We start from the raw sequence: 27193 nt of genomic DNA, 5'->3' as shown, positions 1-27193 counted from the left end.
GCTGACAGCACGCACTGTTCAGTGGCTTGGATATGAAAAAGAATATTGGGCAGCTCAAGGGGGGGGGTCTTAGAATACCCCACACACACACACACACACACACACATACACACACACACACACACACACACACACACACACAGTCCCAGTGGCTACAGTGTCTCTCTTGATCTTACTGGTGAGACGAAATTAACAGTGGACATCTCTGGGGTTTCACAGTCATTCAAAAGTAACGACACAAAGATATTAGCTAAAAATGACCCAAACCTGTCTGCTCACATTCTGTCTCCCAAGTTCTACTTCAAAATCTCCCTCTTTTTCTTTCACGCGTCATTTACTGTTTCCTGTTAAGGAATTTTTCAACTAGTGTATGTGTCGGCAGCTATTGCGGAAAACAGTAGAAGAGAAAGCCTGATGAGGCCATGCTTTCCTGGTGCAACATTGATATGAATTAACTGCATGTGTGACCCCAGTCTGTAACTAATGATTATTTTTGTTATCTTTTAATCTCTCAATTATTTTTTCATTAATTGAGTAACAGTGCATATCATGAAAATGCTTATTACAATTTCCTGAAGGAAGATGATGTCTTTAAATCAACAGGCCCCCTAACCCTAAATGAGAAAGTATGCTGTTTGTTAATGGCTTCAACTAGAAATGACTGCCTCGTGGTTGTATGTCTCCAGCATGACGGATGGATATGTGACAGCCACGTCAGGAGGCATTGTGTTTAAGGGTCGTACGTCCGTCAGTCCTTCCGACCGTCCGTCCCATTCTTGTGAACGAGATATCTCAGTAACGCCTTAAGGGAATTGCTTCACATTTGGTACAAACATTCACTTAGATTAAAGGTTGAACTGATTAGATTTTGGTGGACAAAGGTCAAAGTTCAAGGTCACGGTGATCTCACATTCTTTTGAATGCAATTTATCAGGAACACCCAGCGGGAGTTTCATTACATCTGCCATGACATTCACTTGGGCTCACTTGGAATTTTGTCAAAGGTCACTGTTACCTTTAACAGAACACATTTTTTGCTGTAACTCACACTTTTGGCCATTATTCAACATAGGAAGGGGAGATTGAGACCCTATTTCCTGCAACATGGCTGGTTGGGGAGGCATACAACTGTGAGGCGGTAATCTCTGTAATAAATTGATATAGAATTAATTGACAGGTCTGTTTTCTGACCTGCCACCTGTCTAATCCACTGATTCAGCATTGGGCTTCAGCATTGCATGTCGCACAATGGACAGTTTAAAAAAAGTAGCAGAACGAATGCATTAGAAACAGAGATATCAACTTTTTTATCGCACGCATTCTTCTTCCTTGTCAAAAACCTGATGCCCACAATGCAATACTTGCCCGCCGACAGTTTGGTTGGAGATTCTGGTGTTTTATGCTAGAAGCCACAAACTAGGCCTCGAGCCGCTCGCCTCAAGCAGAGATGAGGAACGGGCTACAGAGGTCTGGTATGCTCACTTCTTTCTAACTCTGCAACTACGGATTCACTTTCAAACTTGTAGTCTTCAGCTACAAACAACTCTGACTCAAATGACATAATTTGAGGCAATTTATCAGACTTCATACAGTTCCCCCTGGACCCACAAAAAGCTTTATAGAATTTTTCACATATGCAGTAGTCGGACTGTAAACAGACTTTGAAGTGTAAAATCAGTGAATTTACCCTTGAGAGTATTTGGGAAAGATGAACAACGGTATTCTATATCAACTATAGAAAGTGTAATATCACACTACATCTACCTGGATAACTTTGTCAGGTAAAGATTAACATGGATCTTTTAGGCTTTTGAACTAGCAACTCATGCTGGTTTTTTCCTGCAGCCTGTTGAAGCAGCTGTGCGTAAGTTCAAATGCTACATGTTAGTGGAGGAGTTCTGCAGTTTGCACCATAATAGTTAGTTACAACATAGAGTTATGTCAGGTAAGTGAGATGAGAGAGAGCCAGTAAAGAGAATGATAGGATCAGTAAAACCTTCTTTGGACCAATGCAGCAGCCCCACTGGGATTTGTCCGATGGTCATTTTGACTGTGGCTGTTCTTGTTCTAATGGCGTTGGGGTGCTTGCCGGCTACGCCTCATTGATCAAAGGCTGGGGGGTTAATGAAGCGCTTTAGCCAACAGATGTTGCTGGTGAGTTTTTCAGCCACTATATCCATGTTGCCGACTGAGCCGCCCCAAATTCCCCAAAGCTTAGGCTCGGCGGGTTTGGAATACATTGGTGAAAACCCTGGAGATAATGGATGCATCTGATCGCTAGGTCACATGTGGAAACACATTACTTTCTCTCCTTTGATATAATTGCTATCACTAGTGGCTTTCTATCCCAAAAAGACCAAGTGCAGCACTGGATGAATCCCTTTTGATCCCACAATCTCGCAATAAAAAAAAAAAAAGGAATTACATTCGTTAAGTTGTAGAAGGTGCAGCTGAGAAAAGGGGTGAGTTTAGTCTGATACTAACTAGTCTCATTGTAGCAGTTTCAGTGTTGACTGATCTAACATTCAGCTGCATGTCTTGTCTGATGCACAGTCTAAAACCCAAAGCCATTAGATTTACATTAACATAAAAAAGAAAAAAGACAAAATCCAACAAATTTAACAACAGAAAATGACTGAACTCATTAACCTTTTATCAAAATTGCTGATTTGTTTTGTTAGACTAATTAACAAACATGATTAATCAATATACTCTTTCACAACTGTGACTCTCTTTTTCAAGTTAAGTACACATTGTAAAAAAGTATAGGCTATTATTTGCGATAACAGTCATTATTATAATTATAGGTCCTGATATCTAACTGCAATAGCTTTTATTCCCTTGTGAGTTAAACATTTAGAAAATACAGTGCTTGCTGACATCAGGGAAAGACTGAAGAGTGCCTTCACTATTCACCATCAAGAGGATAGGCTTAATGAAGATACATACCAGGAGATCAGATTAAGACCATCCGAGTCTTTAGTGTGATTGATTATGGCAGCACACCGGCAGCTAAATGCAAATGACAGCTCATGAGTCACGCACACATTTTCTCTGCCTTTCAGGTGCCTCACTGAATTGAAAGAGCTCATATTCCAGTGGAGTTTTGACATATAAATAATACATGGACAACTTGAATGTGGATGTTTTATTTAAAAAAAAATATATACTTAGTTTTGCAGATAGATTCAGACAGGCCTCTGGTTTGGCATTTACAACCGGGCATGGTCGTGAGCAGCATCGGTCTGTTAAAAAGAAGTATAAATCTCTACACTCTGCCAGTTTTACAGCTGACACTTAATTAAGTCTATCTCAGTTTATTTCGTAAAAGCGCATTATTTTTTTATCCATCTTGAGATAAAGTTCATTTGGTGAGTTTATGCAGAGCAAATATGCACTTTTGATTAAAACAGCTTTTTTTAATTTATCCGTCTATCTTTCTTCCTCTCCTCCCTCCCTCCCTCCCTCCCTATGAATCTGATTCATCCATCTTTTTCAACTTCGCCTCCTCCATCTGTCTCTCCTCCTCTTCCTCGTCTTCTTTTCCTTCTCTACCTTAGCCTGCAGCTAAACCCTGGAGAAACAGGAACCTGACTCCCTCAGGTCTCCTTCAACACCACATCACAGAGACTTTGCAGTGACACCCTGCCAGACACACACACACACACACACACACACACACACACAACACACACACACACACACACACACATTCAAACATAGAAACATGCACATAGAGTCATGTATGTGCAAGCATGGCCATGTACTGTGTGGAAACAGATGTAAAATGTGCACAGAGACTTAGAATGAAACACCACCAGCATTCCCATGCAGCCACTCTGTATACATACAACACCAAAGAGGGACAGACAAAGGCAAACACACACTCATGCATACACAAACACTCACAGCGGCTCTGTCCCCAAACACAGGCGACACTGACTCTGTATGGCAAGCTGAGAGGAAGTGTACAGCGGCTGTCGCGGCTCCTGTCACGGTCAGCTGCCTTTCCCCCGCTGCACCCTGCTCACTACGCCCAATCTACAACAGTCAATATTTACAGCCCGCCAGAGGAGATGCTCCCCGCTGCCAAAACCAACCATTTTACTGCACCTGCTGCCTGGATAATTAGACACATTTGTCTTTCATTTAGCCAAACTTGAAGTGTGGGAAAGGCATCAAAGGCGTGCAGGCAGCATCCCTGATTTCCAGTTTCACTCAGAGCGTGTTCCAAAAAAAGAACAGCTTTGTTTAGCAATTTCTTCATCTGTGAAGATGCAAAGGAAAAGTTGATACATGGGTTGTTGTCTTCTGTCTGTTAAGATTATTAAATGCTGATTTTAATGCCACAAATAAGCTTTCAAATCTCCATTATCCTTTTCACAGTGTCCCTGTTTGTGGATTGCTTGTGTTCTGGTAATCAGAAAGCATCCCTTTGTGAGCGTTCTTCAGGAGTCTACTTTCAGGTCTTGTTCATCAGATTCCACCACTTCACTCACATTGCAATTCACTGATTATGTAACTTTGACAAGAACAAAAGGTGTCAGGATGTGATGGATTGCCTCTGACAAGAAAGCTTTTTTTTTTTTTTTTGTAAATCTCCAAGTAGCTGCTTTTTCATTCAGTGCATTCTCTTCTTCATCTCTTGCCCCCGCGTCTAAACTCTGATTATCTGTTGTCGATGCTGCTCTCTGATTTCAGCCCGGGCGAGTCTGGTGCCACTTCACACTACATGAGCCAGATAAAATCAGACATGTTTGAAAACATTTTGTCAGCCCGCAGTGCTGCACTCTGCAGTCCTGAGCCTGTTCACACTACAGGGTAATCTTCCCAGGATGCAGGGATGGTCAAGCCAGTTGCAGAATTACTGTTAAAATCGTCTGGTGTGACCTTGGCTCTGAGCACAAATGGGATAGTTGTGTTGAGGGGTAATCACGCCGAGATTGTCAAGGCTACAGTCTCCTTCTCAACTTTTTTTTTCCATCTTTTTTGTCTCTGCTATCTCTCCTTGTCTGGAACTCCAACCCCAAAGCTCAAATGTTTTGTTTGTTTTTTGTTTTTTTTTACTTTTTCATTTCAAATTCAGTTTTTTTCATACGGAGTCCAGAGCTCTGGACACTAGCAGTATATAGATGCTTGAGGGGAAAGTTGGCCTTTGGAACAGATGGCTATAACAAAATGGTCCCTCAGAATTTATCTTATGGTCATGGCAAAAAAAAAAAAAAAAAAAAAAAATCTAAATTGAATTCCTCATTATTCATGTTCTATGTGTCCATAAATGAGCAATTAGCACAGACTACTTACTTGCTGCTGGCAATTAAAGCTGTGGAAATACTAGTTCAAATAGTGTTGGGCAGTGGGATCAGACAGGGGACATGATTTAATTTAATTGCTCATTATTGAGGAAATTATCCAGTGTCTCAAGGTTATCAGTTGGTAAAGATATGTAGGAATGGAAGAACAACATTTTATATCAACTCTAAAGAACAAGCTACCTTTTTGCTTTTATAAAATATCTGCCTCTTCCCATTATTGTTCCTCGAATATTCATTTATTCTAATTGCGTGGCTGGCTGTAAAAGTTGCTAAAGTTCTCAGTGGGCGATGGATGCTTGCAGAAGGATTGGAATATACTAATGAAAACACAAATCTCACACAGTCCCTGCAGCTCTAAAACAACACTGATGAGGGTGATATTAATGGAAAGCTAAAGAGAAGACAAAGCGTAGTCGTAAAGTGGGAAGCCGCAAACGTTTGATGCTGACCTTCCGTAAAAGATTTTCCGTCCGTGTGATCTTCAGATTCCGAACTAAGTCCGAAGAGTTTTCATCACTTTCATTCGCATTTGTGGAGAGCATACGTACATACACTCACAAACGCACACGCACATGTGAGCAAAGGAAGGAAAGATGAAGGGAGAAGGAGGTGTGGCACAACATGCTGCAGCCGCACTGACAGCAGCGAGCAGACAATCTGTTTAAGATACAGTCTGTGCAGCTACAGTACACTGACAGCACCCCATCCTTCCATCACTGCTCCTAGTCAATATCACAGTCGGCCCCAGAAATATTTATTAAAGTGGGGGAAGAGCTGATTTTTTTTTTTTTGCTATGTGCACGATGGAAAAAGAGAAAGGGTGGGCGAAAGAAATTGGCACTCTCACAAACCTGGATGGATTCTGCACAGTTAATTAAGATAAAACGATTCAATTCAAGAGAGATCGAGGCAGCGTGTGCGCGGCACGTGGAGGCCATTCTGATTAGTAGCCAGCCAGCGCATTCCTCGACATTTTGATGCGAGACAATCTTTTGCATTTTCAATTACACACTCCAACAGCCCTCTAACTACCAAAACCAAGCTCATTTGCATGATTGAAATATAATTATGGTGTGCCAAAAACACAGTTCTGTTGTGGTTCCTGTTGGAATCCTTTTCACCCTCTCCTGTTTTCTGGCTGAAATCAATCTCCAGTGACGAGTCCATAAGCAAATGCATCAAGATAAAAGTTTGTCTGGAAATACTTTTCCCCTTTTTTATTTATGGATAGAGCTGATTATTCTACTTTTACTATTAGTCTCATTTTCAAATATCTCAACAATTCAGCGTTTCATTTTTTTAACCTTCCCAAAGTTTGGTCCACTTGTTTGATTTTGTGTCCGATAACAAAACAGGGTTCTTTTTTATTTCTTTGCTGTTAAACAAACCCTCAAAATCAAAGTGGTGCAAGACAAAAAATATGAATTATTCATAAAAAAATACTCCAATATTTGAGAAACACAGAAGGCGTTCTATTCTAGATATTTTTGGGGAGCCAGCCTCAGAGCGGAGCCCTGAGTCATCATCAGTGCCTCTGTGGACGAACACAACGCCTCAGCATGCACACATGACAGCTGGTGGGAGAGAAAGTAAACGTGTGTGTGTGTGTGTGTGTGTGTGTGTGTGTGTGAATATGTGTGCGTGTGTGAAAAGGAGAAAGTATGAGAGAGAATGAGGAAGACAGACGGAGAAAAAGTGTGAAAGAGAAGCTTTTGACATGTAACTCTACTGCATGCCCCGCTCTTCTCATCCTCTGCTTAGTCAGGAGATTTATTAATAGAACCAATAGAGGCAGAGCAGATGGCTGTTATGACACTGTCATATCTTTTCACGGGTCACTGAGCAGCTTCTGGGCATTAGTCTGTTGTCTGTTAGCAGCATGCCGGTCATTTCCCTGCAACACACACTCGTTGTAAAGGTGAAGTTTTCTCACCTGACACACAGATGGTATTTACGCATCCTCTCAATGATCAGCAGCTGGGACTGCCGGCACCACAATCATTCAGCAAGTGGATGCTTGTTTATGTTTTGTGTGTGTGTGTGTGTGCGTGTGTGTGCGTGCGTATATGTGTGTATATGTGTGTGTGTGTGCACTCACATATTTTGAACATGCCGGGTCAGCTCTTGTTTTTGTTGTCTAAGGCTATAAGTATACTAGCAAAGTAGGCAACCAAATGCTGCTTGTAGACCCCCTACTGGTGACAGCAGTGACCTGTTATAAAAGTGATTACCAGGCAGCAGCATTAGCAGATAGCATAGCAGCATGTGAAATAAATAGGCTCCACTACATCCTCCCAGACGCCTCCCAGAGCAGAATCAATTGTCGGGAGTCCACAAAAGATGTTTTCTCTGTTGTGGATGCTTTGAATTTTACTTTTTTCACATTGCATTGTGGATTGAAATGGTTTTGTTAGCACAGCATTGTTTGCTGCTCTTTGTTTATGTCTGGCAAGTCAATTCGAAGGGTGTTCTCTGGCTGTAGCACCTGAAGCCAAGGATACTGGTGTTTAGCTCATGCTACCTGCTTGATTTCCTGCTGGAAGTGGGTGATGGTGATATTACTGCAACTGCTGCTTATAATACAAGAAATTATAATACGCCCTATGAGCAGCACTACATCTTGGCACAACATTGGAAGCTACAGTGAGTTGCTATCGTAAAGTGAGGAGACGGGCAGGGGCTAGCTGGTTAGCGTGCTAACTTCAGTAGAAGAAAATACATGATAGAGACAAGAGTTAACATTGGTGTTGCTTTCCACCAGTGGAGACAAGTTTGAAGCAGGACTCACAACGTTTCTTCTAGACTTGTTAGTAAACAGCTGCTGAAGCTAACTTTGTCTATGTAGGCAAAAATAGAGCAATAGCAAAACTAACAAATAGCTCCTTTAAAGTTAACAAGGTCCAAGAGCATAAAAAAGTCTACATGTCCTCTCTTGGTCTTCTCAAACTGTCCATAAGAAACTAAGGGTTATTTTTCAACTCCAAAATAATCAATCATCCACAGACCAGATGCTGAGATTCATGCATCCCAAGCTGCTGACTGCATTTTCTGTAATGCTGTTGAACTCGATCACCGGCAAAGTATGTGCTAAAATGTGCTATATTTGACAACTTAAAAGCCCTACTCACTGCTAATCTGTTACCACAAACATGCTGTTAAGATCACACAATGGCCCAACAGTGGAAAAAGAAGTATATAACATGCATATGCTCGGCAAAATTGGCCACAACATATTTTCTGACAACCAGTGCTCAGCAGAGAATGAGCAGCTATCGGCTTGCAACAGGGTTAGCAGGTGCTCCCACCTCATGTTATATCCTGGCTCAAATAATCCACAGGAAGCTTGTTTTTTGCTTAAACATATAAAATACCGTGTGTGGTGAGTCACTCCTTGAAGCAAGCAATATCTACTTTCACCCTAAAACACTGGATAAAGCAACTGTTACAATAGTTGTAGTTACAGTCGTGGTAATGTGCTGAGTCGCAGTTGGACTGTGGTAGTTTGCCATCTGTGTAAAGTCAACAAAGCGATAAGAAGTGCTCTGACAGGAAGTAGTGCACAGTCCCTTCATTAACGCAAAAACATCCTCCATATTCTGACTGGATGCCCTCTGGCGATCCAGACTGACCTGACTCAGCAACAACACTACGCTGTGATGCCCCATCACTCCAGTCTCAGCTGCTCCACTGTAGAGAGAAGTCACAGCTCATTTTTCCTGAGAGATAAAGGGAGTTAAATCCTTTAAACAGTTACATAACAAAGTTATTGTTTCTTCAGATAATGAAATACTTGATGAGTAAATTTTCTTTGTACAGTTTTGTGTTATGTGCTAGATGTGGCACTTTTAGATTTATTCTTTGTGGCTTTTTGCTGTTGGTGATATACTATAGTTGGACAGTGAAGACAGGGCAAAGATCCAGGGGATGACAGCAAATGCTATTGGCCAGATTTGAAATCGATTATGACTTTACTTTAACTCTGGCCAGAAGCCTTTGTCTAAGGAGTTCACAAACAGTTTGTATGCCAAGGACACCCAAAATGCTTTCAAGGGTGAAAACTAATACTGTGGACAGCACATTGCAACACTAGTTTAATTTCCAATCACCATGTTCAAACAATTCAATTTATTACTGAGTTTTTGTCTCAAAATTCACTGTCCTCAACATAGGCTACCTCTCAGTGAAATCAGCAGTGTTCACGCTGTCTCTTTAGTCCATTTTCTTTAGTCAGATTCTCTTTTGCAGGTTGTTTCTCACGCTCAAAAGTAACAGCGACATTGAATATTTTCATACGCTCTGTGCTGCTGCTATTCAAATCATGTATGTACCTGAGTGAAGTGGCAGAGGAGTTGGATTTAGAGCAGACTGTGGAGGACTTCATGGAGCACAGTACTCACAGAGTGACGTTCAGAAAGTTGAATGCAACAAATGACTGATCGTTGTAACTCACTGTACAGCATCAACAATTGCTGCATTTTGTGTCTGTTTGTCCGCCGCAGCCACTGTGGAGTTTATGTTACATCTCCTTTTGGACACCGGCTATGGTATTCAGGTGTGTCTGTTATTTTATCCACCCCATGACTCTAGGCTAAGTAACCTCTCTGTATAAAGCAGCACAGCTCAATAGCAGCACACACTACATCCTCCAAAATGATAATACAGTTGAATCAAAAGCTCTGAACACAAGTGATTTGAGTAAAACTTTGTAACAGTACTTTTACTTGAGTACAATTTTCCAATACTCTCTCCATCTGTGTTTGAGACCGATAGAGGCAGAGGAGTGTATGTACAGTATGTGTGTAAGGTGTCTGTGTATGGGATGGGAGAGCTCAACAGACACCAAATGCAATGAATGTGGCAAGCTTACCACATCCTACGCCATGGCACTTATGTGGCAGGTTCATATTTGTTTGTGTTTCGTGCAGCTGACCCAGGTTGTTGTTTTCATCAAGTGTTTATACATCTCACATTTCATCCAATCACCGAATACTCTTTAGTTTCCAACTTAATGGCACCCTGCTTAATTATAACCAGCTGAAGAATGTGATTCAGGAGGAAAAGACACTTAAAAATTACAATAGGAACGACGTAGTGTCAAAACAACATTTTTTCATCTGGTAATGAGATTTATTTCTAAGTAAGTTTCATTTGTTTCTCTATCTGCTATTGCACAAAGTTAACCGGCCTCTTCAGTGTATTTCACTCACATTTTAAAATGCAAATCAGAGGCGAATAGTGGCTGAGATCTAATGGTCTCATTTGTTTGCATTAATGTCTCAACATTAATGTGGCAATGATTTACTGATGCTAAAATTGCTAAAAGCAGCAGTTTCAAAGTTTCCAGGTTCATTTAAAGTTTCAATTTATGCTCGTTGACGTCGATGGACACACGCGAGCAGTTTCCTTTCCCTCCTAGTTCATTAGGCCGTCTTGTTGTTTCAGAGGTGAGCAGAAATAAACCCCCAAGTTAAACTCAAAAGTTTTGCCTTGTGCTTGGTAGGAATTACTTGAACGAGTGAAATATTTAACACACGTTTTACATATGTTTGAGATGCAAAAGCAGTTTTGTGCACATACACATTTTCCCCACAAAGTACACCCTCTTGGCATCTATTATTGTGGCATTTATTTATACGTTAGGAGTGTGTGTGCGTGCATTTATGTGCATGAGGTGTCTGAACGCTTGAATAACTACATAAGACTGGGCACATTTGTTCATATGAGCGTATTTGTATGCATGTGTCATGATGTTTGTGTGTCTGTATACGCACATGTTGCGTACACTCAATCAGCAGATGTGTGCAAACACATCCAAACTCACATTAATCATTACTTGTTTTGATCGAGCCTTACCCATTATGGACTTATTTCCCATTCAACAGCGAGCAGAACGTGCCGGGGGCATTTTAATGTTCCACCTCCTCAACATTCCTCAACATTCTTCTTCATTACAATGCCACAACCCCACAAACATGACCTGCACCAATAAAATGTCCCATTAATTTCATCACAGCCCAGAATAGATTTCCTGCAATCCTAGTGCTGAGGCAGGGATTCGGCACAATGCGATGTACTGTAGCTGGCCAACATTATCATACAAAATAAAAAATATTAGGAATAAGATTTCTTTATTTCACGCAGCCCCTCATCAGACACTTGTGCACGCAACACAGCTGCATCAAAGCAAGAAATCAATTTATTTTTCTGCTCTGCCTTATTCAGTCACTGCATGCAGTCCCCAAGTTTATGAAGACACACATTATAATTAGTCTACAAAGACTCACTGAATATTCAGTGGTCCAGATCCACTGTCTTATTTTACCACAATGTGGAATGAAAATAGATGAGTACATAACACAAGTTTGGGGCAATGTAGCACAGAAATAGATTAGTATACATAAAGAAAATAGATGAAAATAGATTCATTTCACCGCAGTGCTTTGAAGGATGATCCATCTAAATGTATTACATCACTGATAATATATAATGAGCTTGTTTGAAGATAATACTACATTTGGTGGGATATTAATTTTCGGCCACACTGAACCCACCATCGTGGTAAAATTAGTCGTCTAAAGCCTTTTCTCCTCTAATAACATTATCACCATCATTTGTGTATTTCTTTTTCTCTTTTGTCTCTGTTACTTAACACTGAAAGGAAGAAGGAAAGGGCCTTGACATTGGCCTGAGGAGCATCTCTCCCTGAGCCACAGCAGCATCGCAACCACACAAAGACACAACAGGCACTCGTGCCCCCCTCTCAGTGGCCGCTTGTCAGTGTCACACGGCCAACAGAATGTGTGCCCTTCACTTTGTCCCAGCTCCCAGTTATGGGAAAGTGCACTGGGATTATGTACAGAATGCTCTGCGCAGTGCAGGAGCTTATACTTCACACCACAAGTCTGATGCCCATTGAGAAGCCTGTAATACCACACCTGCAGAGCTAGATAAGCCCTCAATCCTCCCTTTTATTCTACCACTATTATTCTCCTGTGTAATATCACATCAGCTAAAAAATGATAGAAATCATTAAGAAAGAAAAGCTGCGAGCAAATGAAAATACGGCCACAACTTATGGTGTTAATATTTATAAACATACTGTACCTTGTCCTGCATGTTTTGCATGCCGTCTGCACTGCAGGGTCTGCGGCAGCTTATTCATGCCTACGCTTTGAGCGGTGAAAGTTAATCGGTGTACCACAACACTAACATCATAATCAACTAGCCGATCATTCCTCTGACAGCTGGAAAGATAAAGTGTTCTTTTCCTATAAAACTGCAGTCGGGGGTGGCGTGACGCTGCAGAGGTAATTTGACAGCGGGAGAAACGGGGGTTTATGATTGATGGCTACCTCTCTAATTTTTTTTTTCTCTCACGATTAGATCCACTGCTTTCTTTAAACAAGCTAACCTAAAACAGTCAGTCATCCTGCAGATACATCCATAGACAGCCCAGCTCAAACCCTTAAGCAAAACAAACTAAAACAAACAGAAATTGTGATGCAATGACTTCATGCTTCTCGATGAAAAAGTGAAGATTCGAATTTCAAAATAAAAGATGTATCAATCAATTATTCATCAATAAAAAACAAAGATGATTTGCTCAAAAATCTAAGCCTAAGGATGAGTAAAGTCTTCCATCTTTGACTGACTGACACAAATTTGGTGTCTTGACTCTACACAGGTCCAAAATACTGAATGTATCTACCAGAGGCCTTTGATCTGCTCTCTGACCCACTTAATTAACCGGCTAGGCCCATTACAGAACCATGAGAGTGTTTAATATAGCAAAGTGAACCACGAATTTGAAAACAGCATGGTGCCATTTCCTAGCTTTGATGAGCAGACATGACTTTGTGAGTGTGCAGTGCTGCGGCGGTGGAAAAGCTGGCCGGGAAATGTCAGGTCATCAGAATCCTATGATTGCAGTACTCGCGAGAGGTTTCGGGAGGAGGGAGGTGGGGGGTGGGACGGAGCACAAAAAGATCTCTAAATGTAAATCCAATCTAATGAGCTCACCCCGGCATAATTTAATCAAATCTACATATGAAAGACCATCTGCCCTGTACGACATCGGGATGGAATTAGCTTTACAGATTGGAAGTATGTCCCACCTTGTGAGGAAATCCAACAAAAGAATGGCAAGATAAATATTTGCAGTGCGTATGAATATGCATTGTAGATAAATCAAACAGGTTTTAAAGACGAGAATAATACAGAGAAGTGTTTGATGCAAGAGCTCCAAGTTACCAGGCTATAAGTATGGAGCAGCAGATTTCCTCAGTGTGATGAAACGTGATCTGTGCTTTGTTTTTGTCAGGCTGATTTCATTTGGTGCTTTTTACTCTCTCACTCCTTCACTTTTTATCTGCCACTGATGATACTAAGATTCAATTCCTTTTGTTTTACCTGCAGTAACATCTGTCCCGCTTTCATTTTTCTCTCATCCGCAGCAATTGAATAGGATTCCAGGAAAATTCCTCCAGTCGATTTCTCCATATAGATTTTGGCTTTAAAGGATTTGCAAACATTTGCTTCCTCACTTTACTCTGGGATATTTAGACAGCGATTCATAACACACATATACATGAAGTGCTGTGTAAATACCCTTTATATTGGTGCTGGAACTATTACGCGATCAATCAGTTGATCAACAACAGTTTAAAAAGTCAATAAATTAATAAATTTACCACAGATTTTACAGCTTATGCTAGTGGCTGCAGTGGGGCACAGCAGAGGTTAATAAAATTGTCAGCATTTAGAGGATCACCAAAGTTCTTCGACATCATCTGGGAACCATGACAAAATTTGGTGTCAGTTCATCCTGTAGATGTTGGGATATTTTGCTGGATAAGTGAAAATGTTGACCTTCCTGTGGGTGAGTCAGGGAGTCATCCTTTTCATCCAATGGGGACCATGAATATTTGTGGAAAAATCTCATAGCAATCCATCCAATAGTTGTTGAGATATTTATAGTCTGAACCGAAGCAATGGACCGACACACTGACATTCTGCTAGTATGGCTGAAAACAATTTGCAAACAAACCAAGCTATTTGAATCCTCAGTTTGTGCTCTGGGAGCTTGTGATGGGTATTTCCTGATATCCTAAAGACTACATTAATAAACTAATTGAGAAAAATAATATATAAATTTTGAATATAATCACTTGCTTTTAACAATCCTGCCACATTTAACAACCCCTACAATGTACCAATGTGCCTCATACTGAATCAGTGATATCTGTCTCCTCTAATACTGTTGTGAATTAAACAAAGCCTGCACATCTGCAGTCGCTGATAACTGTGTATGCTAGGCAGTCACTGCGTCGAGAAAAGCTATCTGATCCTGCACCCTGCCTGGGAAATATAGAGCAAATATTGTACTGTATCACAAGGACAAACATGTAAAATACTGTAGTGTCAGGTCTTGTTTACTCAACATCAGTATATCAGTATATCAGAGGATTTTCTCAACATTTCTGACTCCCGAGACTATTTTCCTAGTCCAAAATATATCATGACCCAAGCAACTCAAGAGTTGGCAAGTTGTCAAGTGGATGTGAGCTTGGCATATTCCTGTTTTTTTTGTTTTTTTTTCTATAAAGGATGGGGGAGCTCGACAGAGATTATGCAGAGACGATGATATACCAACCGCAACCTATTTTTATATGAAATTATTTAAAGTGAAAATCAGTATCAGTCTTTGAATCTCCTGGGAATCCACGAAGCAAACCCACACAGGGACCTAACCAGAAAGATGAGAAGCTAAAGAAAATGAAAGTGCTGATGGAAATCACACCTCAGGCTGTGAGTGATAGGGCATACACTGACTGGACCACATCAATCCAGCTGTCTACCTCATCAGTTACCCTAAATAAAAGTGGCATATGTCTTTCTTCGTCTACTTTGGAAAGGGAGGGGCCTGTACCCTCACTGTATTCATGGAGATCTTGTGTGTGCACGCACACGCACACACACACACACACACACACATACATACACACACACACACACACACACACACACACACACACACACACACACACACACACACACACACACACACACACACAGGCTCAGAGAGGCCCAATTACCTGCTGGAAAATGCTGGCACCCAAGAAGCCCAAGACTGGTACCAAGAGCCCACACAAGGCTCACTCACTCAGCTTCATGCCCACAGCGAAACAAAGGGGATTTCATGTCTCTGTTTAAATCCTTGGGCTTTGGATACATCTCGGCTTCCCTCTATATGGACCTTTTAAGAACTGATTTATCATCTATTACTGAGGCACCGGGCCCAGATCTGGCCCTGGGCATGCTCAGAGCAGCACAGTATATTGCTCATGTGGGAAACGAGGACAGGATGACTAAATAAGAGACATCGTAAAATCACTGTTATTGCCTTGGATGGGGTGTAGGCGCGTGCTAAGCATAGATTAAAGCACTCAAAATACAAATTACGGCCTATAAGTGATCAGATATTTGGGGTAATCTGATCAAACGGTTTTACAAAGCCTTCAAATCCCCTGTGTGCTGACGAATGTTGGAGTTACAGCCAGATGAGGGAAAAGCTTCAAAAATGGAGGCAGAGATTTTGTTTCCTTACGTAGCCTATGACTGGATAGACCTTCACTGGAGCCGCATAGGGTGGGAAATTGCAATATCAGAGCTCAGGGCCACAAGCTCGTCCCTCTTCACTTTGTCTTTTGGTTGAGCCAGCGCAACCAGCCAAAACAGGCGACGGATTGCCCATTCGTCTTCTGTTTAGATTGATTCTGGTGACAATTCATGTTGGTTGGTCTGGTTACCCATGGTAATTCAATTCTGCCGAGAAGTAAAGGCCATGGATGGTGCGAGAGTAAAAGGAATGAGTTCATGGAGACTGATTCATAGATACAATGGGCAAAGAGGGAACGTGGATGAAAGATCTTACCATGGATTACAAAAATAAAGCATGACCAAGAGGTCAGTCGATTTTGGCCAGTGAACTGCCCTGTAAAGTGATAAAATGAGGGAAACTATTTACAGCATGGCTGAAACGGATCATATAACAGTGCTGGGTGAAGACTATAAACACTAGGTCGCCGGTGACAACAGGCAGAGAGCTGCTGATGGGTAACGGATAATTTAAACTGGAAGATTTCAAAAGAGTGAAAGAGAGTGTTTTGTAGGATATGGTTTTATACCCGAGTAAAACCATATACTACAAAACAAACACAAGATACACAGAACTTCCATCATATGTATTTAAAATACAAGCAGACTTCAACACATAACTCATTATTTGTTCCATTATGTGAAGTAAAGGAAGGGAGTTAAAAAAACACAACAACAAAACAAAACATGTGCTCTCTCGACAAGAGATAGATGAGAAGATTGATGCCACTCTCATGTCTGTATGCTGAATATGAAGCAACTGCAAGCAGTCAGTTAGCTCAGCACAATGACTGAAAGCAGGGGAAACTGCTAGCTAAGCTAACTGGCTGCTGACTGTAGCTTTAAATTTACGTCTATTAAGTCTTGCCAAGAAAGCTGAAAAGCTTATGACCCAATATGTCAATATGTCTATTCCTTTCATTCATTTGAATTGTTATTTGGTATAAAATGTATTGGAAGGAGATCATAACAGTAACAATTTTTTTTATCTTTCTGTTTGGTAATATTCCTAGATATTATACTGTTACATAGAAAAACAGCAAGCAAAAAACCTTGCTGCCAAATCTGTCTCTTAAATAAATGTGATATTTCTCTATTGGTGTATTCAGCTTCACTCTGTGATGAAAGAAACCAGAACATGTGAGAATAAGAGATGAAAAGAAAAAAAAACAGTAAATGAAGAGGGAAAGAGAAAGGTTGCTGGAGATGAGAGGGTGAGAAGAAAGATGATGAAGATGTGAAGCTGAGGGAGAGTATGGTAGGTGGGCAGAAGAGAGGGAGGCGGTGAATAGATGAGAGGGGGAGAAAATGAGAGGGTAAGAAAGACCATATGTGTGGAGCCACATTTCAGATTATCCTGAATTTGATTACAGATTCTTTTTTTTCTTTTTGGCAGGCTACAGCACTATTGAGGAGCTAACACTTTTTATGTCAACATTGGTAATACACACGCATCCACACACACGCACACACGCGCACACGCATGCACGCACGCACACACGCAACACTCAACTATTGAAGCTCAAAAACAGATTTTTCTCATTTCGTGCTGACATCTGTTCCACCGCTGCGCAGATTGCAATTTTGGGACCTAATAGGGCCGACCAACTGGTCATCAGCAGATTTAATGTTAACTAGAAATTGACCAATAACAGTTTTTTAAGGCTGCTCACAATTTTGTGCTCATGTCTGGCCTGAAGTCCACAGATCGATCGATCGATATCTTCTCTCGTTCTCTTGGCCAAATAAACCGAACATACATAGAACCACTGAAAAGCAATCCACAAAACCCTGGTGGTGTATGAAGCTGAGTCTAACCCTATAGCCTGCTCCTACATCAGTTAGTTATATATACCGTTACAATGTTCTGAACGTACGTAGTTAGCGACATTAACATATAGATTACGCAGTAAGAGCTTTATTTGGCATAAATGTTAGACATTACATGCACATCTGCAGACTTCTGATCATCTTTTTTCATCTAGTTTGAAAAGTGCAGAGACGATTCCAGTCCATTTATCACTACGGCTGAAGTGCTCTGAGCCTCACTTGGCTTACTGCAAAGTATTAACACCTATACAGATATAGGTTTTGGAAGATGGAAAACCTATTGCTAATACATTTTTTTATTGGCTGGAGCTCTCAGCAATGTTTACCTCTCTTGAGGCAGTGTTGCTGAAAATTGGTAAGGGAATTGAGTCTTGGTTTGGGAGCCACATTCCTAAAGGTGTGGAATAGTTTCCCCTCAGGTTTCAATTCTGTAGTGTCTATCAAGTTTGAAATTAAAATTCACCTGTCTGGGTTTTTCTTTTCTTTTCTTTTTTTTTTTTTTGCTGTTGTTGTGCCAGACTGAACTTTTGATATAATAACTTGATATTTTCTCATCTCTTAACATCTGATGAACCAGGTGGTAAATCAATCAGTGAGGAGTAGCTCTTAACCAGAGTCAGAACCGCTGATGAAAACCAGGCAATTACGAGAAAGATAGAGACAAGACAGACCGAGAGTCGGTTGCATGCTGTGTCTGAGGAGAGCAACAGAAACAGAAAAAAAGACTACACGACAGTGCAGCCCATCGGGGCCATTTCCACCGTTATCAATCATGTTTTCCTGCTGGACAAAAAATACAAAAAAAAAAAACATAGCTTCCTCCTGCTCTGACCTGAGCAGATAACATCAATCCCAGAAAACTCTCCCACTGTCATCATCTCTACCTCTGTACCTGCAGCATTCACACACAAACACTCACAAAAAAATGACACAAGAAAAAGGTTAGCGACTTTCTCCAACAACTTACTGCAAAACTTCTGCACTCCTCCTCTGTAAAGTGATGCAGCGCGAGGCCGGCTCTGCGGGGGCTTGAAGCCCAAGTGACAGACTTGTAAGAGAGAGGAGCACGTACTGTACCTCCACTGACGTATGGGACCGAAACTAGCGAACAGCGATAAACGTGTGATCTCTCCCTGTCAATCTTTCCTACAGGAAGTGACAAAAAAAAAAATGCTGTTAACATTCTTCGTCTGCTCTGATTGTGTAGCTTCATTTTCATTTCCCTCTGATTTGCTGGGTGTGCACTGGGTGTTCTGTTAGTTATGCTAATTGTCTCTAGACCTCCCGCAGAGTGCGATCCTTTCCCCAGTTGGATGGCTGTGAAGTTGTTTGCCCAAGGAGATGAGTCTGTGTGTGTCTCTCTGTGTGCGAGTGTCTGTTTACAGTGTGCATCTACAATGTGTCACAAAAAGCTTTAGCGATGCTGTGCACGTGCATTTGTGTGTGATTATGTGTGTCGGGGTGCATCAGCACGGATCTTCATGCGCCAGCCATGGTTAGGCGCGCTGTATTCCCAATCCCCCAAACGTTCGGAGTGAAGAAGGAAAGCGGGGCAATGTTTGATCCTAATGCTGTCATATATCGATTATTCTCCTTTTCATCCTTCCCAGCTTTTGATCCTATTAGTAAAGCAAAACCTGTGGGAAAAGAAAGACACTCTTCACATTTCTTTTTCCCCAGTGGATTACACCCTATGAATTTCTGCAGAAGCAAATGACCATGTCCTATGACTGAAGAAATAGTTAAGGAGTAAAATTCCTTCATTTGTCATGCTGTCTAAAGCCCACGCCTCTCTGAATTCTCACGTTTAACTCAATATATACCTCTGTATTTTCATAGGAGTTGAGCAGCCCAAGCCATCCTGGCTTCTTTTAGTCATCATAATCAATTATTGCTATGAATTCATTTTAGAAAATTAGTTATTAGAAAATACAACTAATTAAACAGTAACACTCGACACACTTTGCTGGCTTGGAGAAAAAAAAAAAGGAAGGCGCTTCATTATAACTGTGGTTTGAATTCCCTGCACAGAGACAAGCACTGGACCGTCCTTGTGTGCTACAATCACTGTGCAACATCAAAGTCAGTTCCTGTCAATCACTCAGCTTCCACGACTAATAACATTAGCTAAAGCCATTCGCTAACTAAAGAAAATAAACCCTCAACATGCATTTCAGTTAAAGCGCTCCAAGCCTGATGCTGCTTATGAAATTCTCCACTGATGAAACAGACACCTCTTCCAAAGCGTGTTTGGTAATGAAGATAACGCAACCAAGGCCATCCTGTACTTGTGTCAAATTAGTTGCCAAAAAATAAAAATCCCCTGGAGACATGACCTGTGTTTCTGCTAGTATTTGAAGTTTGGATGCTCAGAACATTTTTCCAGAGAGCCTAAGTTGTGGCAGGTGGATAAAAAGGGTGTATCAGAAACCCTTCAGTCCAGTTAATCAATTAACAATTGTTCATTGTCATTACCCCCACGAAGAGCTGCTTATCTGCATCATCCAGGCACAACTCATATACTGGATTTTTTTCTGATTAATATTTCACTTAAACTCTTTCCTATCATAAAGATTCAAGGATGTTGCGATAAACAACTGGAGATGCTGCAGGATGACCCCCGCTCCACTCGACCAGTTCTCTGCTACGGTGCTGGAAATATCAATGAGTCCAAAATGACAGAAACACTTAGATCTATGCAGTGTCTTCACTTTTCTTCCAAAGCTCCCGATCTATCAGACCTTCATTAGAGCAAACAATCTAGAAAATCTTCCCTATATTTGATCAAATATTGAGTTTGTTCTCTCAGTCGCTGCAATACTGTACTTCCACAGTTGCAATGAAAAGGCTTTTTATGTGAGCTTTCTGTTGTGATGACAAGGGAGATGACATTTTAATACAACCCTGTCATCTCGAAATTACTTTTTAAATGCAACCAATTTATACATAATTTTGCTTGGATCATGTATTTATCAACATAATAAAATGTTGACAAGATTCAATATTCAAGATTCATAATGTTGTTTATGAACTGCTACTTTAAAAAGTGTTCATAATGTTTAAAAGGTTATGTTGACGCACAGCGCTTGTTTATTCTTGGGAGAAGATTGCGGTCTTGCTTTAATATTGAAAAAATGTGAATAGTGACTTGAAGTATGCATTTTCATATTTAACTAACTATTCCCCCTTAACCTTTACCAAAGTGCTCTTCTACTTCGATGTTGATGCTGTACAAAAGCACAAGGATGCAAGTTTAATTAACCAACAACGAGGAACCACTCCTGCTGGGCTCTTGTGACTCTAACCGATCATCTGTTGCCATCAGCTCCCTCTGTTGTATGCTGCTGTGTTTATTCGGCAGCACTGTGACTAACTTGATATATAGTTGCGGGTATGGAGACTAAGAAAGCTCTGCATGGACAGCAGACCGCAGTATGAGTAAATATCGTCTCATTGTCTGTAAAAACGGCACTTGAGTGAGTTGGTTGATATTGGGATTTGGCTTTTGTGCAACACGCTAAATTTTAATTGCCTTCCTTAATAGAAATCTGCCATTTCCCAAATTATAGTTCATTGGCTAATTCACATTTTCCCCTCTTTTCACAATCGGTTATTAATACCAATACATCATAGAGAAAAAATAGTCCCCTTTTCTACTTCAGTATTGCTTGACTCCATCATTAAATCAGCCAGTATAAGCTTTCTTCATACTGACAAGGTGGGTTTATAGTCTGTGTCTCTTAGAACTACTAGCGGCTCAGTCCATTGAATCTAATTCAATTTACTTTATTCAGGACCATGGGAGCTTTTTGAAGCAATTTTGTGGGTTTGGACTCCAAATTTTACTCAACATAACTTTGCATTACCTTTCACTTTATGACTTGTGTCTCTGTGTTATGACCCACATAATATGACATATGGCTCCCTGGTGCAGCGTTTCCTTCTGCTGCTCTCTGGAGCCTTGTGTGAAATACAGTGTCACACAGGGCAAGCCAGGCTTCATCCATCACCTCCTAATAAAGCATTTCATTCAGTGTTAGTACATTTTTGCAGTGGATTTGGCGAATTGTGTGTATTTGACTGGAGGACTATTGCTTTACAGGCAATATATTGTGTTTTTTTTGTTTTTTTTTTCAATGTGATAAACTTTGACTTTGCCACTGGAAATTCAGACACTTTGTTCTGCTGTGGGGAAGGACCCACAATATTTAAGAGACTGACTCAATTTCTAGCTTCCTGGTCAAAGCCTCCTGTAACAAGTACCCCAATGCTTGTATTATGGTAATGAACATTACAGCTCCAAGAAAAATACCTTTTGAACCACTTAAGGAGAAAACGGGTGCAAAACTAAGCCAGAGAGGGGAAGAGAAATTTTTCATATGAGAGTTTTTCACAAAGTCATCTTATCGCTGCCCAGAAGCACGCAGCCCTGCCAACCCCCTCCCAGAATTAAACCAAGAGATGCTTAGAGCCAACAAGTAATATCCCGTGAGACTTTGCTCTCCTGGAGGTAGATGCCAGTTTAGATTTCACGGCCTTAAGCTGTGTGCAGGGTCACTCTGGGCTCTTCTTCTCTCCTAACATTGGCACAGGATAATCTGTTTTAAGTTTCTCGGTCGTTTTGTCAGTAGAACTGTTAAAAGCTTATTGTGGCAACTGCGGTAAAACAGTCGACAGAATGACTTCAGAACTGTGAAATCCACTGCAGCCTCTAAAAGGGTGTAGATTCTGATTGCAACAGCTCTGGTAATTCAAAAATATATACTTTTTGGTAACCTTTTGAAAACCAGATCTGACCTGTTCCCAGGTGGAATCAGCTTGCTTCAGTATGAGTTCATTATTTGCGACTTTCAAAATGATGAAAAAAAGCTGTAACAAAAACATCCATACTGAAGCCGGGGATGTGATGCTGTTATAACCCGGTGCAAGCACTGTAAAAGCATCGCCTCTCTCGAGTGACAAGGAATTCATCAGGGTAACAGACAGTGCTGCTGAAAAGGTGAATGGGAGCAATTAATTTCGTTTCGTTTGTTTGTGCCAACTGCACTCAACAACCTCCAACATCACTATCACGACAGCCCATAGATGGATAATATGGAAATAGCATCAAAGCTTACTGAGCTACAGTATACAGGGCTGATGTCGGCCCTCGGGGAACTCGTCTGGAACTTGTTAACTGGCCTCATTAACTCTTTCTCATTTAGGAATCACCCATCAAACATAAACTCTCCACTGTTTATTGCACCGGAGCAGTCACGTTTTGCATGTGTAGACTGAAGATCTGATACAAACCCGCGGCCAAATGACCACTTAATAGAAATCACTGGTGCGTAATATTAGTTCTGTGAATTAGCAAAACACTGCACATTCCCTAACTTTCACCAAGTGTTTTAGTTAACCAAGCCTTAACTATAGTGTATTTGCCATAATACCAACTTTTTCCTTAAATGATCGACACTGCGGTTTCCATGCATGTTAGAGAAAGCAAGAACGTGAAAAAAACCTTGTCATTTGAACATAATCTGTTGCTTTGCAGAATCGTCCAATATCAAATTTCTTGTCTGGCAATAAGCAGTGGTTACATTAGCATCTCCTGCTATCTGCAGCACTCTGTTTGAATAATCAGCCTGTGATGTGTGGATTGTAACAATGTGTGCATGACCACGTTACAGGGATCACATATCCTGAAACTCCAGGCATGTTCTCGCCTCCTTGCCTGAGTGTCTGTGGCTTTTGTGACTTTGGTTAGGATTCTGTGCGTGCTGAGGTGAGTATGTGTGTGAGAGAGAGAGAGAGAGAGAGAGAGAGAGAGAGAGAGAGAGACCAGGACAGCTATTATTAAATTGAAGCTAAATGTGTTTTTGGTTTTGCAACTTTTCAACTTTTCATCTCAGTCCACTCTGGCACATATAAAAGGCCCACACATACATAGAAGCGCAAGAAAACTCCGAGTGGGAATCCTCCCACTCTTGTTTAGCACACTGCCCTTTATACCAGGCATTCAAGCACTTTGTGGAACAAGTGATGAAAACTATACCGTGAGCACATAGGACAATTATAGAGATATGAACAGAGAGATATATTTGTTTTTGGTATTTCTCCAACCATTCAGCATGACTTTATGGAGGCTAAAATCAGTTATTAATGCTTCACAGATCAGCAGTAAGACTATTATAGTATCATACTCACATAATATTTATTTGTTAATAAGAAATTCTGCAACTTTTGTGTTTCCCTTGTTGTAAAATGGTAACTAGGCAACACTTCACTCCTGAAACTTTTTCTAACAGTCCTCCAATCTTGTTTAAAAAAAAAAAAAAAAAATGTATCACATCCTATAGCATGCCAGGATACACCGAGTATTTCCAAATGTCCTGATGGCCAGTCTGACAGCATGTGCGTGTGTGTAGGTATCCTCTACAGTATGTGCCTGTCAGTGTGTGTGTCTCAAAGAGACAACCCAGAACCTGTTCGGTGAAAGCAATCAGATGGCTGGAGAGGTATAATATCCTCTGAGACTCTGCACACCAGGGGGTTGACTGACAGGATTTCCTCCTCTCCACTCTCACCTGCACCAAACCCAGTGAGATATGGATCAGTCGTGGGGCCTACCTGTACATTTGTGGAGTGGCTTTCTCCAGGTGAACACAGTTACATGGCTGAAAAAATATTATTTTGCAATACAAACTTAAAGGAAGATTGTACTTTTTTTCCAAATATTTCTACTAACGTTTAATCTGCAACTTCATTGTGGATATTCACCAGAAATACTTCATCTGACTAAACAAAATGAGCAGTGAAATGATCAGACATGTTCAACTTGAAAGTTAAAATGAAGGTGGATTTACCACTCAACTTTAAAACTGTGTTGCAGCTTATAGGTCAAAGGTGAACCAGGAAGTAGCTCTGATGACTCTGAGGGGTGTTTACAGCAGAGAGTCTGGGTATTAATCTCACTCTGCCCACCTCTGCAATACAGTGTTTTAGATAATATGGCCAAACTGGGCGTTTTTTTTCAATCTGTCTCATCATCTCACTGCTATTGTTACTAATGGACCCAGGTTTAAGGAGTGTCTAGACACGATGCCACATCCCCCAACATCAGCAATGACATTTTTAATGAAATATTATTATAACCAAATGGAAGGATGAAGAAAACTACACAAATACAACCCAATGTTTTTAAAATATTTAATTTCCCTCTCAATCCATAGCTACAGTAAGTGTTTCCCCATCATCTAAACGTAAATCTGTAGTTAAAAAAAAAATGATATATCTTTCTTCTAGTTCCCACAACCAAGTGAGAGAGCGTGTTTCACACATGCCTTCACAGTGAGGATGGAAACACACCACATAGTTTTTTCCGATATATGCATTTTGTTAATTACAGGTCTGCATAAGCCCACTTGACTTGCATAAACTAACACATAACACCCAAACGTCCCCTCTCACAGGCAAACATGAACACTCCAGCACCCCAAGAATGTTATTTTTGTGAGTGTGTAAGAAAACACAAACACACACACACAAACACACACACGTCTCTCCAGGAGTAGAATTGCACAAACTTGGTGAAAAGATGCACTTTCTCCCTCTTTCTCTGGGTTGTGTCTGCAGCCTGTTGTTACTGCTGGTGCTCTGCAGTGCCACGCTCACACACACTGCATCCCAAATCAGTGCTGCTACAACACCCCAAACCCCCACGCACACGCTCTCTCTAGGCAACTGTCACAGTTCATTCATGTTAATATTACAAGTCATTTTGTATTCTGCCACAACAGCTTACAGCTAATTATATGTCTCATAAATTATATATGTCCTCTTGACTGAAAGGAAATCATTTGCATTTCATTAAATGTTCCACGCTGAATGGAGTCACTCTATAGAGGTTGATGCATTTACAGGCGTCTCTTATTATGTGACCATTGCCTTTCATTTCCATAATTCTTGTTCAGCTGTGTGGACGCAAGTGCGCACTGACATTGGCGGAGGTTTCTCAGGGGTCTTACCTGAGCACAGGAGAAGCGCGGTGAGTCCCACGCACTGGAGCGGCCCCGTGTCTCGCCGTGGACTCATGTTTATTCAGGGACGGGGAGGGGGGAGGGGGGGTTGAAGCCGCAGGATAACTCCCTCAGCAGAAAGCCGCACAACTTTGCACGCAATTTATCCTCTCTGAGCAGTCCCCCGTTTAAAACAAAACTGTTGTATTCCGTGCGCCACCACCTGCCATCACAGACACAACACGGTCAGTTAACGCATCATCCCCCACAAATACAATTAACAGCAGATTTTTGATCCTAAAGAAGGCAAATCGGGAGGGGGGGGGGGGCAGTGAAGTCCTCATTTGTCGTTCTCACTCCTAAAAAATGGTGAATTTACACAGCAGATACAGTGGATCAACTTCTTGCATCAAGCCTCTTTGCTGCTGCGCTCAGTCTCCACAGTACGTGCAGTGTTAACTGTTCATTTCTGAGGATAAAACAGGTGCCTCAGGGTGTGTGAAAACAAACCGCCTGTCACCAATCACGCCCTACAGCACCCAGGGTGTTTAATGTCTGACAAATGTGTGCTGGACGTGTCAGGGATTTATTAATCGTCTTCCAAAAATAAACAGCTATAAAGTAGCCAGTAAGGAGGATATATATAAGACAGGAACATTTATAAACGCCCTTAAAGTATAAGTCTAAGAAACTGATGCAGTGTTGGGCTGTTTCTTTTGCTTCTTACCATTTCTCTTATTGCACAGGATACGGCGCTGAGGTCTCGACCAATGTTGGCATGTGACATCAAAAATAAATACGTCTGTTCTTTTACCAGGCTGCGATATTTTTCATCAAGTATCAAAAAATTAAAAAAACAAAGAAAAAAAAAAAAAAAAGAGGAGAAAAAAAAGTCCTCAACAATTTATGTTTTCCAGAGAGATCTCATGACACCGCGCAGCTATGTTATTTTCTTCTTCTTCTTTCTCATAGAGTGCCGGGGGTTTGCAGCAGTCCAGATCACCTGTATAAGGATTTTTTTCTTTTTGCAATATCTAACGAATGGTCCTCCAACTTCAACTCCACGCGACGAGGAAGCGTGCACACACCAGAGGCGGATGGTGAAGTGGATCCCGAGCTGTTGCACTGAGCAGCTCTGCGCCCTGTGGCTGTGGACCGGAGAGTGCTGGTGCAGAAACTGAGGTTTGGAGGGGAGGGGGGGGGGGGTCGGGGAGTCGGGGGTGGTGGAGTGGTGGTGTGGTGGGGGTGAGACGCGCACTCCGGGCTGGATTGGCAAATTAGAGGGTTTGCGAGTGTCACGTCAGCAAGTATTGTGCCATCCAATTCCTGGCTCATATCACATGGGGATTGTGCTTTTTTTTCCCCCAAAAGTCCCAATATCGTTAAAAAAAA

General features: G+C 41.2%; 1 protein-coding gene across 1 annotated transcript in view; it reads right to left on the bottom strand.

Moving 5' to 3' along the window:
- si:dkey-112m2.1 (transmembrane protein 132C) overlaps window positions 1-26975 on the bottom strand; it is a 138286-nt gene extending 111311 nt beyond the window's left edge. The window contains exons 1-2 of the mRNA XM_056403458.1: window positions 26529-26975; window positions 25811-26024 (exon numbers count right to left, since the gene is read on the bottom strand). Coding sequence (XP_056259433.1) covers window positions 25811-25877 — 67 coding nt within the window. The 5' untranslated portion in view covers window positions 25878-26024; window positions 26529-26975. The remainder of the gene's footprint in view (window positions 1-25810; window positions 26025-26528) is intronic.
- Window positions 26976-27193: the final 218 nt, after the last annotated feature.

The sequence above is a fragment of the Seriola aureovittata genome, chromosome 18, assembly GCF_021018895.1.
Source record: "Seriola aureovittata isolate HTS-2021-v1 ecotype China chromosome 18, ASM2101889v1, whole genome shotgun sequence".
Taxonomy (NCBI): Eukaryota; Metazoa; Chordata; class Actinopteri; order Carangiformes; family Carangidae; genus Seriola; species Seriola aureovittata.
The sequence above is the reverse complement of the archived record's forward strand: the minus strand, read 5'-3'. Positions and strand labels throughout refer to the sequence as shown.